General features: G+C 38.3%; 1 protein-coding gene across 1 annotated transcript; it reads left to right on the plus strand.

The window, feature by feature from the left end:
* Nucleotides 1-3,709: 3,709 nt before the first annotated feature.
* LOC103801945 (tyrosine-protein phosphatase non-receptor type 21-like) lies at nt 3,710-13,951 on the plus strand. The gene is made up of 2 exons (XM_009074383.1): nt 3,710-3,897; nt 13,784-13,951. The coding sequence occupies exons 1-2, from the start codon at nt 3,718-3,720 to the stop codon at nt 13,949-13,951; spliced, it is 348 nt and encodes a 115-aa protein (XP_009072631.1). The 5' UTR covers nt 3,710-3,717.
* Nucleotides 13,952-14,216: the final 265 nt, after the last annotated feature.

Genomic DNA, 14,216 nt, shown 5'->3' on the forward strand with positions numbered 1-14,216 from the left:
TTTTTCACCATCAGTTTTGTTTTGGGCACTGTCATTCACACAGGCTGTTTAAAAAAATCTGTGTAAAGTAAAATGCTAACAATTGTGGGGGGAGTGGGAAGTGTAGGTAAAGGAGAAAGATACCACAGTGCTCAGTAATCACATATCAGTCACGGCCACATTGATGAAATTCTAATATGGCATTTTTTAAACTACAGATTTCTGTGAAAATACAAATGTACAAAGTTTGGCAACTAAAGACATTTCTAGCTGTTGCATGAAAATTCCAGGCTTGGTAAATAAAGGCTTGTTATTGTAAAGGTCATCAGCTGGATTTGTAACTCCTGGCAGTATGAAGTTCCTTTTTTGCTAAAGTAGCTTTAAAGCAATGCAAATGTGTCTGAATTGAAAATAATGCAGAAGGCAAGTAGGAGAGCACCTAGCATTGCAGAATGTGCAGCTGCTGAATGAAACCAGCACAGCTGTGTTTGCAAGTACTACACATGGCTAGCAGCAGGACATACTGAATGACACCTCAGTGTTATTCATCCAACTTGACTTTATTCTACAATATTTATTATATGTCAGGAAATATATTTTTTTTTGGTTGATCTTTTGTGACACGGTCTGGAAGTTAATTGCTTAAGTTTACCTTGTTACAAATGTGTTTCAGAAGCCATGAGGATTATGTCAGACATGTACTGAGTTAAAATGAAATAATTTAGGGTAAATGCTCAGTGGAGCAATAAATGCAAACAACAGATTATAACCTGAAGAATGCTCCTGGCTGGCAGATTCTGAAAAGTCTGCTCTAAGCTTTCTTCCTATGCTTGCATTGCTACCTGTCTGCACAGTGAAGTAACTGAAAGTCTGAGACTGCCTCGTGTCAGCATTAGATGGTTTGGCAATTTTACCTACCTGTCAGGTCAGCCTCTGGTTAGAGAGATTTTTAATTTTTTTTTCCCCATGCCCTTAGAATACTTTTCTAAGGGCCTGATATGGGCATAAAAATTTTTTAATCTTTCAGATTCAATGGTACTACATAAAACCTAAAATGAAACCAGCACTGCTCTTCTGACAGCAGCTTCCAACGAGAGGAGTAAGTTGATTTTTCTCATTCCTGTAGCCCCAAAGAAAGTGCGTAACTGTGCAAAGAATGTATTGGAAAATGGGCCTCAGGGACGTGAGCTGAGGTCAACCAGCCAAAAGTTACTCTGCCAGGAATAAACCCAGTGTGAGATTCTGCTGGCAGTGGATAGGGGACTAAAAGCTTCTGTCTGTAAAGCATTCCCTGCGTGCTGCTCCAGCGGAGCTGGATTTGGAGGATCAAAGTGCAGAGCAAGTAATAAAGTGAGGATTCCCTGTGTATCCCTAAATTTTTCAGGGCAACCTGTTGTTATCTGTTGTTATTTATTCTACAGCTGTACCCAAAGATAAATTGGTTGGTGTTTGGGTCAGGTTTTTTTCTCATTCAACTAATATTTTAGGCAGTATATATTGAGGATGGGGACTGTGTAGAATGGTAAAAGTGCTTCCAGATTATCAGAAACGTGGTCATGAAATATGCTTCTGGTCATTCTTTGGAGTAGGGTTGCAAAGATGTCATTGAGGAAAAATGCCATGCTGCCTCCTTTTTCTCCCCATTTTAGGCCTTTAGCGTCTTTCCACCTCCCTTCTTTGCTGTGCTGCTTTCAGGGGAGTAAAGAGTCTGGCATGAGGTTTGCAGCCTAAGGAGTTTGTGGTTGTGTTGAATGACATGAAGTTTCTAGGTATGTAGGTAGATCATCTGGTCCCAACCCCCCCTGCCATGGGCAGGGTGGGTCTGTATGTAAATGTATCATAGAATAATAGAGTTTTAGGGGTTGGAATGGACCTTATAGATCATCTAGTCCCAACCCTCCCTGCCATGGGCAGGGACACCTCCCACCAGAGCAAGTTGATCCAGGCCTTACCCAGCCTGACTTTGAACACTGCCAGGGTTGGGGCATCCACTACCTCCCTGGGCAACTTGTGCCAGTGTCAAATATGCAACCAGTATGTGGCATCTGGTTTATTTCATAGCTCTACCTTTGAGTTTAAAAACAGGTGTGCTGGGGTGACTCCTTCTTCCGGTTCTCCCATTCCAAAGAAATGGATATCCTCACGCTACTCCTGTCTGCTTAATCCTGAGACTCCTCAGAAATCAAATCACACCTTTTAATATGTGCTACTAACACTTACCAGCCTGGAAAGAAAAAAAAAAGTGAAAAAAAAAAAAAAGTCGGTGGTTGTTTTCTTTCCCCTTTCGGGCAGGGAAGGCACTGCCAGTAGAGGTCCGCGGATGAGAGGCAACAGCTTAGCTTTATCCTGGACAGCCCAGCCCGGCCCGGGGTGGCTTTACATCGAGTGGGTTTCACAATTTCCCTTCAGTGGTGGCCGTGGTGTCCAGACTCGCTGTAGCGGTGACTTCAGGCACAGATGCTGCTGCAGAAAAATACCCTCACTGTGTTCTTGTTTTGCATGTCCTCCTGAAAACCAGCCCTAATAAATGTGAGAATTGTGGGCATCCCATCCCTGGTTCAAGGCTAGGTTGGATGGGGCTTGGAGCAAGTTGATCTAGTGAACAGCATTTCACCCCATAGCAGAGGGGTTGGAACTAGATGATCTTTGAAGACCCTTCCAAACCCAAACCATTCCATGATTCTATGACAAATTTTTAAGAGTAGGGTCCATCTGGTAAGAAAACACTTAAGAGGAGAAAAGTAAAGCTTGAAGTGGAGTTGACAGGAGAGGAGGCATGAAGGTGTTTGCAAAAGGTGGGGAAATGGGTGGCTACCTGTAGGCTGAGGTTGAGTATGGTTTTCAAGGAAAAATTAGAAAATAAATAGTTCACAGAACTCACATACTCTCTTGGTGAGGCAAAGCATAGCCTGAAACATCATACAGCAGTTTAGCATAAGGAATAATAGTACAGCTGGCTGTAATTCAGGGAAAATTAGAGGGATTGCATTTTAGTGGTCTGATAGGAAATGGCTGTGAGCTTTAATGCCTCTCTCCCTGCCTCTCTTTTTTTTTTTCCCCCTTAATCGTTTTTGGGGCTTGGTTTTGTGTTTAATCCAGCAGATAGTGGCTGAGGCTGCACGTCGCCCTGAAAAACAAGCCAGATTGCTGGATTTGCTGTTAAAGGAAATGGCTTTGTTCAGTATTAGAAGTACCTTAGGCAACTCGGACTTTGTTGACATATTTAATTTAAATACCAATTCAGTCTATAAATACTTATTTTAAGACATTGCAGCCACATTTGATTAAGACTCATTATTCACTTGCAAGTTTAAAAAAACACCAAATTAGCTTGCCAAAGACCAGTGCTGTCTGTGGAAAAACCAGAAACTCTGGTGCTTATTTCATTATTTGAATGCATAACAGCTCTGCATTTTGGAAAAGTAGACTGATTATTTAGATTTAGAAAAATATACATGTTATTTTTCCCATGTTACCATTCCCCTCTCAGTCGAAGCATTTCTGACTCTTGTATTTACTTGCTTTCTCTTTTGCTTTTTACTAGGATTCCAGTGGATGTCCCCTCTGCTTGTCTCTTGGTGGAAAATTTGCTTGGCTTTAATGGATACTGCTGCTGCTGGTTGATCTCTGGAGACTTTACAGCTCCTTACCTTTTGAGAGGAAATAACTTCTCGTCCCCTCTTAAAGTCCCAGTGGTAGTAGCTCTTTAACAATAACCATCAGTGGGGGAAAAAGAAGATGCCTCTACCTTTTGGGTTAAAATTGAAACGAACTCGACGATACACAGTATCTAGCAAGAGCTGCTTGGTGGCTCGGATCCAGCTGCTCAACAATGAATTTGTGGAGTTCACACTGTCTGTGGAAAGCACAGGCCAGGAAAGTCTGGAAGCAGTGGCTCAGAGGCTTGAATTGCGTGAGGTAAGCAAACCGTTGAGCGAAGATGTGATTTTTGCCTCTGGTGCTAGATGACCTGTGTGGTAAATCCTTACCATTTAGGGCAACCACCTTATTTACAGGAGCAGCTATCCTGTGTTTCCCATTGTTTCCTCACCTTCTGGTCCTTATGGGGTCTTGGATTGCTCCAAACCAGTTGCACACTTATATTACAGAACTTAGGAAATGTCCAAGAGGAGGACAAGTGAGAAGTGACAGTGAATAGAAGCCTAGTGTGATAAACAGAACGACTGTTTTTTAAACCTGACAATTCCAAAAAGTCTGTTTAAAAAAACCCACAAAACAACAACAACAACAAAAAATCTACCTAAGCAATGTGGGTAAGAGTTATTGCAAGATTTGAGTCCCCTTTTAGGTAGGGTTATGAGAGTGTTATTTGTGTGCATGTGTTTGTTTGGGTTTTTTTGATGGATTAGTGCTGTGAAAGGAATCTAAAGCACAAAATGTGATAAGTGAACAACTATTTGTCTTGCTTGTTCAAATACCACAAACACGTTTGCATACACTGTCTTGGAGCATGCATATAGGCATATAAATTGACTGCAGGTCTTATGAGGAAACCTGTTGAGTCTGTATGTATCTGTTAAACCTGACTTTTTCCCAAAAAATTCCTTAATTGATATTTTGAAGGATCCTTTTGCAAGTGAAATTTATTCTTCCACGCCTTCAGTGATTATCTATACATCTCCTGTGTTGAATGACTTCCTTCCAAAATGCTGAGCTGTGAAATGTTTACAGAAATCTACATAGGTTACCAACATAGGAACATATGAATGTTATTGTTTTATAATTTTGTTGAACACAGATTGCAGTATTTGAATGCTCTCAATCCTGGGTAAACTGACGTTTCCTGCTAGAGTTTAAAAACCTTTAGTTCATTTTGTGGTCATTGAACTGTGACAGCGTGTGCACTTCTGGGGGGCAGGAGAGACAAAACTAACAATAGAAATTTAGTGTTGCTAACATTGTTCTGAAAATTCTGCTCTTGTTCTCTTGGTCTGCCATATAATGGTTTGAAAATGGGATTCAAATACAGGAGTGAGAACCCTGGATTTAGGTAACCAAAATAAGACTAATTGTGAAAATAATTGACTAGTAGCTATGAGCTTTTAAAATGTTATCTTTTTATTGTCAACAAGTGGCAACTGCTTGTAACTTTGCTCAAATAGTGAGCAAATATATTTAGGACTCAATCCTGCAAACATTTATTACTGTACACAGCATGCATTACTATAGGATTCCTCAGTAGGAAATGTTGTATATAGTTGATGTTTTCAGAAATGATGGGGGGTTTTCTGTTTGGAGATTAATAACTAAATGAAATCAATGTGAATCTATAAATTTCTAATTTTTTTTATTTTGGTGGTTTTCAGTTGCAATATGCATTCTTGTATAGTCTCCAAATATTTTTTTAGTGTACAGTTCTTTTGGAAAATGCAATTCTGTGCAACAGTATGACTTCTTTTTTTTATCCTTCTCATTCTAGCCAAGGGAGAATCTAACTACTCTCATAGCCTTAGTGTTTACTTAGAACACATCAGATATTCTATATGTAGAATTCAGTTACTGTTGTGTGAATGGAGTTTGTCCATGTTATCTTTCCACTTTCAGATGTAACTGCTAAGTCAACAGAAGATAAAGAATTTTAACTGTATTTTGTTTGCAAAACCCAAAGGCTTTGTCTTCCTGAATGATGACTGCTAGCTTTTATTGAACTAGTCGCAGAGCATTGGAGCTGTAGGTTTTTTCAGCTATTATTCACTATCTCTTTCTTTGGAGCTACTCCTAAAAATCTGTTTTAAAAAAAAAAGGAGAGCAAAAGATGCAATCCCCTCAATTAAGAGTCATATATCATACTAAGGGAGTTGACAGTACACTATTGAACTCTGAGCAGATTCCTTCAGTCATGCATTCTTGCATGGATTATTTTGGCAGGAAAATGTGTCGCAATAAAAGGGAATGGAAAATAGGGATATAAATTACTTTCCAGAGCTTGCATTCAGAAAATGTTGTTCTGCCTTTAAATAGTCAGATTTGCCAAGCAGATACTGGATCGTTCCTGACTGCTTAGCAGAAAGTTTTCAGAAACAAAAATTTGTTCAGCACTTTTCTTACATCTGCTAAAACCACTTTAGCCCTCGATACTGTAAAACACAAAGTATTTTCTGTAAGGTGTTGCATGTTGTTAGTGGACTGAGCACCTTTAAAGCACGGGTGTGAATTCAAACTGTTAAACATGAAAGTTTGACTGTTTATTTGAATACTGAGACTCGGTGCGTTCTGAAATCCAAGGTATCAGTTTCAGATTACTGTATATGGCCTATGCACTTAGGACAGGCAGTTCCCATGTGTCTTCAAAACAGTTTATTGCATGAGGCATGAGGGGAATCTCTACCTTTTCTTACACATTCAAGGGTAACACTTGTAAATACCTCTTTCTCTCTGGTGTAGTCTGGAATTACTGAATTTGGACACTGAACTCAACAGCTTATTTTTAATAATCATATTTTAAGATATTTGCTTTAACAGATCTCTGTGTAAATGAGTAGTCTTCAAATTATGCTTTGTGTGGCTAAACTGTTTTTCTTTTGATTTTCCATTTAGCACCTCTCAGTTTCCAAGTTGTGTACTAGTACAGACACGTAGTTGGAGTTTAGGAAGTGTTATGAATATTGACTTTTTTGGTTTTTTTGCTTAATGGTAAACTTTATAGAAAAGTTAATGCATTAAACTAAGAAGAATATTTTCTGGTATTCCCAGAATGTGATTCATCAGCAATGGATACATAATCCAGCTCTCTTAAACTGAGGAACTGGGGAAAGAAGCTAAAGGGACCAGTGAACCTAAGTTACTTAACCTTTGTAGTGCAGCTTGTCTTTTATCCAGTGAAAGAACTATAACCAAATGTGATTTATGCAAAAAGCTGTATTTGTTGCAGAAAACCATTCTGAAATTACAAGTTTTAAAAATCTGCTGAGAGCTCTGATTGTTATTTACCTTAAAAGGTATGTGCCACACTGCTCATCCTGCATCTAGGGCATGAGCATACACATGAAATCCTTGAAAATACAGAGTTGGTTTTTTAAAAAATTATAATGTAGCTAGATATCTATGGAGTGTTTGGCAGGAGATGTTATAATGGATTTACCTCTCTTGTTGGATTTTTGTGGGTTTTGGTTTTGTGGGTTTTGTTTGGTTTTTTCTAATAACACTTCTAAACCAGAAAGAAGAGGCAAATTCTCCTCTGTGTACAAGTAGAGTCTGACTTAACTGCAGATATGTGGTAGAGTACAAGAACCAGTGGTAGGAAACTTCTGGGGAGAGTATGTGTTGTGCATATGCTAGTTCCTGTGTTTGTTTTGGACATGAATAGGAAAAGGAACCAAGGTTATCTGGAGCCTGAATAACTTCAAGGTCTGAAACAGTGCTTCAGAAGTGCTTCAATTATGTTGTAAAACATTGCTCTGAATTTAAAATAGCAGCTATTTTTTGGGGGGGAAAACACACAAAAAAAATTTTAATTCAGTGTGCTGGTTTCTTGAATGTGTTGAGTGTTTTTAAATAAGACCCAGTGCAACCATAAATATTCTTACATCTATGTGTATCAGTAACCATACTGAATGGCAAAAAAAAGTTGAGCCAAGTTGTGACAGAGGGGTCACTAGCATAATTCTGTTTATGCCTTGTGTTAAAGTCTGACAAAATTTTAGCTGATGCTTGGAGAAATAAGAGGAGAAGCAGTGCTCATATGCTCATAGTTGAACTGCTATGGTTGCCTCTCTGAACCAAATTTTCCTTAAAATTAGGAAAGGAGAGGAATGTATATAAAAATGCAGACTTTCAGTATGTAATCTGATTAGTTTAAAAGATGCTACTTTATTGAAAAGCAAACTTGACTCCATTTGAAACATATAGTAATTATAACTAAGATAAATGGAAGAACAGATCAGTCAGGCAAAAATCAGTAAATGCCTCAGTACAATTATTGTAGTTCTTTTCTCTGAAGGAAAAAATACATACATTCAGGTAAAGGATTTGACCTCAATCTTAATTATATGAGCAGCACAAAAATTAAGGTTTTTCGACAAAGACAATAATGGCAGTTAGGAAGTCTTGCCCTGATTTCTTTAGGTTTTTCATAAAGTTAGATCAGAATTTGGATATACTTGTTAATTGGTTTTTTTGGTTGGTTTTTTTTTTTACTGTCATGTCTGTGAATTACTGTACAGTTTTGTACTAATTTTGATAGGTTTTCTTTCATTTGGAAGTAAAGGAATTAGTTCATTGTTTAGTATTTTCAGACTGTTTTGAAATTGGGCTTTTTCCTGTTGTAAAGCAATCACAATTTAAGCCTCTAATGAATGGGAACATGATACTCCTTCTAATGTCAGTGCTGTGTAAGGTGTGAGTCAAAAGCAGTTACGTGAGTTCGTCCTTCTCTGAGCCTTGGACAGTGATGGGAAAAAGTGACATGATTTGTAAAAAAAAGTGTGTTTCTACATTTCTGGGACATGTTGATAACTGACCTCTTTCTGCAAGTGGTTAAAATATGTCTTGGATATAATGTCTTCTGTGCACTATGAGGGTATGGCTCTTCTGCTTGTAAATTAGTCACTTTACCTTTGTCTAATGTACTGATAAGTAGAATCTACTTTGCCTGTCAGAATATGGTTTATTCAAGATATCTGAAGGGTGTAAAACACAGGGTATTGTGATTCGTGCAGTGTTTTCCTTTGAATAAAGTAGAATATGTCAGATTGCCTTGCAAAGTATTGATTTGGTTTATTTATTTCTTATCCCTGGTGTTTTGCTTTGAGCTATAATTGGCAATTACTTTGTTTAAATAGCCTTTGTGAAACTGGTATTGGAATAGTTAGGAGAAAATGTGTGTGTGAGTGTTGGAAAAAAGGTTTCCATTGTGAAAGAACTAAGACTTAAGACTGACTTTATTCATTTAGCTATACCCTCCTGCAGCTACGACTGAAGAGCTCATCGTGCTAGAAAAAAAATAGTATAAGCAAAAGTACCCTAAAGTGATTAGCTTCAAGATGGGACAAAGCAAGGGATTTTTGTCAGCACTCCTCCTATTTCTGCAAGAAGAATTGTTTGTGGTAGTGTGTAGAGAAGTGCAACTTTCCACTTGGTAGCTGGCACATAACAAGACTCACAGGTTGGGGTTTTTTCTCCAGTACTTCCAGGAAGTCTTAGATCTTGTACACTGGCCAGTCCAGGCTGCTCCAAATCCTTTCTCCTGCAGAGATTGGGAAGGTTTGTGAAGGAGGTTGTCTGATGTGATAAGAATGGAGTTTCTGGAGAATTTTCAGGGCCTCTTGTCTTCTTCCATAACTCTTAACATTAGGCATAGGGTAAAGCTTTCACTTGGTATCTGCCAGTTGTGCATAGTACAGGATTATTGACCCAGTTCTCCTGCATGTGGTTTGTTTAAACTGTGGTATCCTGATAGCAGAAGCTGTTTTGTATCCAAGCATACAGCAAAGCTAGACATGGTGGAGCCCTTGGGCTAACTGGGATTTTATGAGTTCGACTGCCATGCTTATCCTTCAATAATGAGAAGGTGTTTTCAGGTCTCTGATCAGGAAAGTCTTATGGTTTGTTTACCCAGTGTAAAAGAGGAAAAGCCTGAAAATTTTTTTAATTGCATTCTTCTGTAAACTGTGTTATTGTTTTCTCTTTTTTAATTTCTTACCTCACATCATAAGATGGTGATTCCTCGGGTCACTGTACCTTTGAGGCAGGTAGCCAAATGCATTAATTACAAGGCACTGTATTAACCATTAGGAAACAATTCTCTTTTCCAGTCTATTTGTAACCTGTGTGAGATATTTTTTAAGATTTGTAATACAGGATACAGAAATTAACTGGGAAATATATTATTAAATACGTAAGTTCAGAGTAAAATTTGAACACTTCTATGCCTTGGGGAACCTCTGAGAGTTGCATGGTCCCAACCTCTGCTCAGGAGGGCTGGCTTGGATCAGGTGGTTCAGGGATTGCTTGGGGAAGTTTATGTGCCTTCAAGGATAGAGATTTGGCACTTCTTTGGGCTACCTGTTCCAGTGTTTGGCTAGTCTTGTTGTGAAATTTTTATCCTGATCTAATTGGAATTTCCCACATTGCAGCTTGTCCCCAGTGCTTCTCATACTTGCAGTGATTATTTCCAGGAAGGCTCTGGCTCTGTCTTCTCTATACCCTACTCTTAAGCAATTGAAGTCCACAGGTAGATTTTACTTTAATCTCAAAACTGATCAGTCCAATTTCTCTGACTGTCATTGTACATCATTCCAAAGGATCTAACATAGTCACCTACAGTAATATAGTTTTGTAGCACTCATACCTGTTGAAGCTCCTCTGCTTAGCTTATGAAGTCTGGTTGACTTCATAGATGAAGTCACTCCACTCTCACCAACTTGTGAGCTGTAATACTGTGTTGGGCTCTTGGTACTTTTATGTTCTTGATAACTCTTGAACTTTTATGCAAAAATATTTGCTATTCCTGTCAGAAAGCAAATAGTTAGAAAGTGTGCAGAAATGATATGTTATTTTTATTTCTGTTTGATTTTCTTCAGAGGGGTTGGATCATGAATAAGTCACTAAAATAAATGAACCTCAAAGTAGTGTTAATCTTAACAGCTTAACATACTTTATGAATTATGTCATGCCATTCTTTTTAGCACTGGATGTTGTCCTGAGCTGCTAATAATAAAATGTTTTAGCGATGAATAAAAATGGATTCTATTTTAGTCAGTGTGAATATTCCAGGGTGCATAAGCTCCTCTGAAAACTCAGAGGATCAAATTCTGCCCTTGAAGTCAAGTGAAAGGTTTGCATAGAAGTCAGAAGACCAGCTTTGGTCCGTAGTATTTGGCTTGGCTTGGCATTCATTTCATTTTTGATAGTCCAGATTGGAGGAGTTTGTAAGGGAAAATACTGTGGCAGAAAAAATTTGTTTAAAGATGTACTGGATTCCAGAGAATATTTTAAAATGTGGAAACATTTTTCTTGGTCTGTTGTGGCAGTAACTACTTGGTTATGTGCCTAGGCAAGAAAAAGCAGTCAGTGTTTCAAAGAAACCAGTCCGTCGAAGTGATTATCATGCCCTAAAGATAGTCCATACATTCAGTTTAGATTTGGGGTGTAGAACCAGGAATATCTTAAACCAGACAATTTGAAACAGTGGTGGTCTTAACAGAGGTTTGTGCTCTTCTTCTCCTCTTCTTTCTGTTATACATCTATGCTTCTATGAGGTCTTAGTACACCAAGGCTGCAAAAGAGTTTTCAAACAATTTGCTATACATTTTTTGTGCATTTTCAGTTGGTTTCCAAATGTGTTTGTGTGATATCCTTTTTAGAAGTCTTCCACCTGTAGCTTTTACCCTTTGCTTTCAGTCTTTATCACGGCCACTGCTCTCGCACAGAATGTTATGTTTCCACATTTTAAACCATTCTTAGCCCAAGGTTGATGTGGTTGACCTGTTGGGTGAGTGGGCTGATCCAGCACAGAAGGCCTTCTTTTTTGAGCTCTTCTTAGCAAGTGAAATCAAGTAGCTCATGGCATATAGTTTAACTGTTGTTTTAATGTTTGGTCCTCTAGTTTGCTTACTGTCTTGCATTGTACATACATTGCATTGATAACACTCAGAACTTACAGAATGTCAGCATCACAGTCTGACTTTGTCTGCTCTGACTGCAGCCATGGTGTTAACAGTCTTGTAATGAACGAGAAATACAACTCGTTACACGCGTTCCTTTCCTTATTCAGTCTGCAGGAAGGAGTGAGGAGTAGTCAGTCATTTGGTACATTTAACCTTTTCAGCATGTGATGTTGTAGTGAACACAATCTCTTTCTTTCTCCAGTTTCTGTGGTGCCACTGGTTTTTTTCTTAGCATCTTATGGAATCTTATGATACTGTCTTCACAATATCCTAGTGGGGTGGCAGAGGTTACCCCCCACACTATACCTAATGCTTAGAGATTGAAGAATAGAAATAAAAGCAAATGTTGTTTACAGTATCAGCAAACTTTGTGTGCCTGGACTGAGACATTAGAAAACAGTGTTATTTGTAGTATTTGTATTCAGAGCCATATTCCTTTTGTCCTCTTGAAACTCAAAGTATTTATGACTTCCTAAATTTGACTCTTGGCTTTCAGAATTCAGAAGTGATGAGCACACAGTGACCACCCATGAAAAATTTGGTTTATAGGATTTGCTTTATAAGATATCTCTGTTTCTGATGTGGGAATCATCTGTTTCTCTGTGGTGATTTTTAAACTTTCCCAGCCATGAAACTATTTTTTATATATATCAACATTCTGCATTTTCTCCAGATATCTTTCTCTATACTGAAAGAACCTGCTTTTCCCTTCTATCAACAGTTCTAATTCAATTTATTTTCAATATTGCAGCCTGCCTTTTTATCAGATAGGCCTAGAGTTGTTTTAGAGTTTATAGAAGGAATCTTAAGGTTAAATGGGCAGACTTCATCCTAACACATTTATTTTTTATCTTGTGAATACTGATTTTGCAATTACATGGTAACAGTAGTTTTAATTTAGAGGATTTTTATTTTTAAACATTGGGAAATAAACCACTCCAAACCCCAAACCCCACCAACAATCATTTAGAACTGTGAAATAAGCCGTAAATACTTTGCTAGGTAGATAATTTTCCAAAGTCTAATTCACAGAAATTATTGATGTAAAAAAATCATTATGAAAAATATTCCTTTGTTTTATAAAACTTCATCCTTAATAGCTTTAATTTTTGTATAAACTAAAACTATCTGAAAATACATAATGGAAAGTGTTGGATAAAACATATTGGTATTTCTACCATTTCTACATGTACTAAAGTGTATGTGGCAAGGACTTGAAGAGTTTCCATGTAAGTGCCTACAGATGGAATAGGTAATTTGTAGCATTCACTTATCTCCCTCAGTTAAAATACTTGTAATTAGGATATCTAGTTTTGCTCTGATAATGACATGAATATTTTCCAGTGCATGTCTGTTTGCTGGTCCAGAACTGAATGAAGTAAGTTCTCTGGGAGCAGATTTTAATCAGTTCAAACAGAGTGGAGGACTTCGCAGTGTGGCTTCAGAACTATACTGTGGAGCAAGAGAAAAATGTTCTGATCTAGACTTCTTTTCAGAGAGGGTCTATTCAAGGTTAGATTGTGTCGCTGAAGGTGCTGCCCAGTGGGATTCTGATGTTCCAGGGGTGCCACCCCTCAGCCTCTCGGGGCTGTCTGCTCCAGTGCATACTGTGTTCTGTCTCTTGGCTTGGGCAGGAGCTGCCTGCTCCAGAAGGAGAGCTTGCTACTCTGCTCTGTCTGCTCGTTTTCTTGCTCATGGGATGAGCCATGCATATGCTTTAATGAGCTTGGCTTTGGCTGACCAGCTGTCCTGTGCTCTTTTGTCCTTCAGCATCCCATGTGAGCCTGCCTGCCAGTTCCCCAGAGGAGCCATGCATTGCTCTCCTGCTGTCCAATGTCATTTTTCATTTGCTTTCTTCACTTCCCTTAGCTTTCCTGTCACACATGGTGCTTACTACTAACATCTGTGAGTCGTTACAACAGTTATGAACTGTTTGCAAATAAAGAGTAGGTTTGGTGTTGTTTCAGGTGGGGGACCTTGTGTACATGGGTCGGTTATCTGGAACCAATATCTGCTCTGGATGCGAAATGTCTCTGCAGTTCTCAGTTTTCAGTAACCCATAGGCTTAGTCAGTGTTTTAAAACATTTGTTTATAAGTAGCAAGCTTTTCATACAGTGCATTTTATCTAATATAGCAATATTAACATATTTTCATCATTGAAATGCCTCTTTTACAGATTACTTATTTCAGTCTGTGGTATTACAATAAGCAGAATCAGCGCAGATGGGTAGATTTGGACAAGCCTCTGAAAAAGCAGCTGGACAAATATGCCTTGGAGCCAACTGTGTATTTTGGAGTAGTGTTCTATGTGCCTACTGTTTCTCAGCTTCAGCAGAAAAAATAAACTTCCTACATGTGTCTATAAACTTGCTTTCAGCATTCTGAAGGGCATGGTGTATTTAAAAATTGTCTGCTGTCCACTCCCCCACCTTTGTAGGAAGGAAAATTACTTTAGGCAGAATTTATGTTCAAACTGTGTATTTATTTCTCTTTTGGACATTTAAAATATATGATAAGCTAAGCAAACAACTAACTTTTTTGTGATCTCAGGAATCTGTTCAAACTTGTTTTAGGTAACAGGCATACCTGCATGGTCAGACTTTTAATTG

Source organism: Acanthisitta chloris, unplaced genomic scaffold, assembly GCF_000695815.1.
Source record: "Acanthisitta chloris isolate BGI_N310 unplaced genomic scaffold, ASM69581v1 scaffold10925, whole genome shotgun sequence".
In the NCBI taxonomy this organism is placed as follows: domain Eukaryota; kingdom Metazoa; phylum Chordata; class Aves; order Passeriformes; family Acanthisittidae; genus Acanthisitta; species Acanthisitta chloris.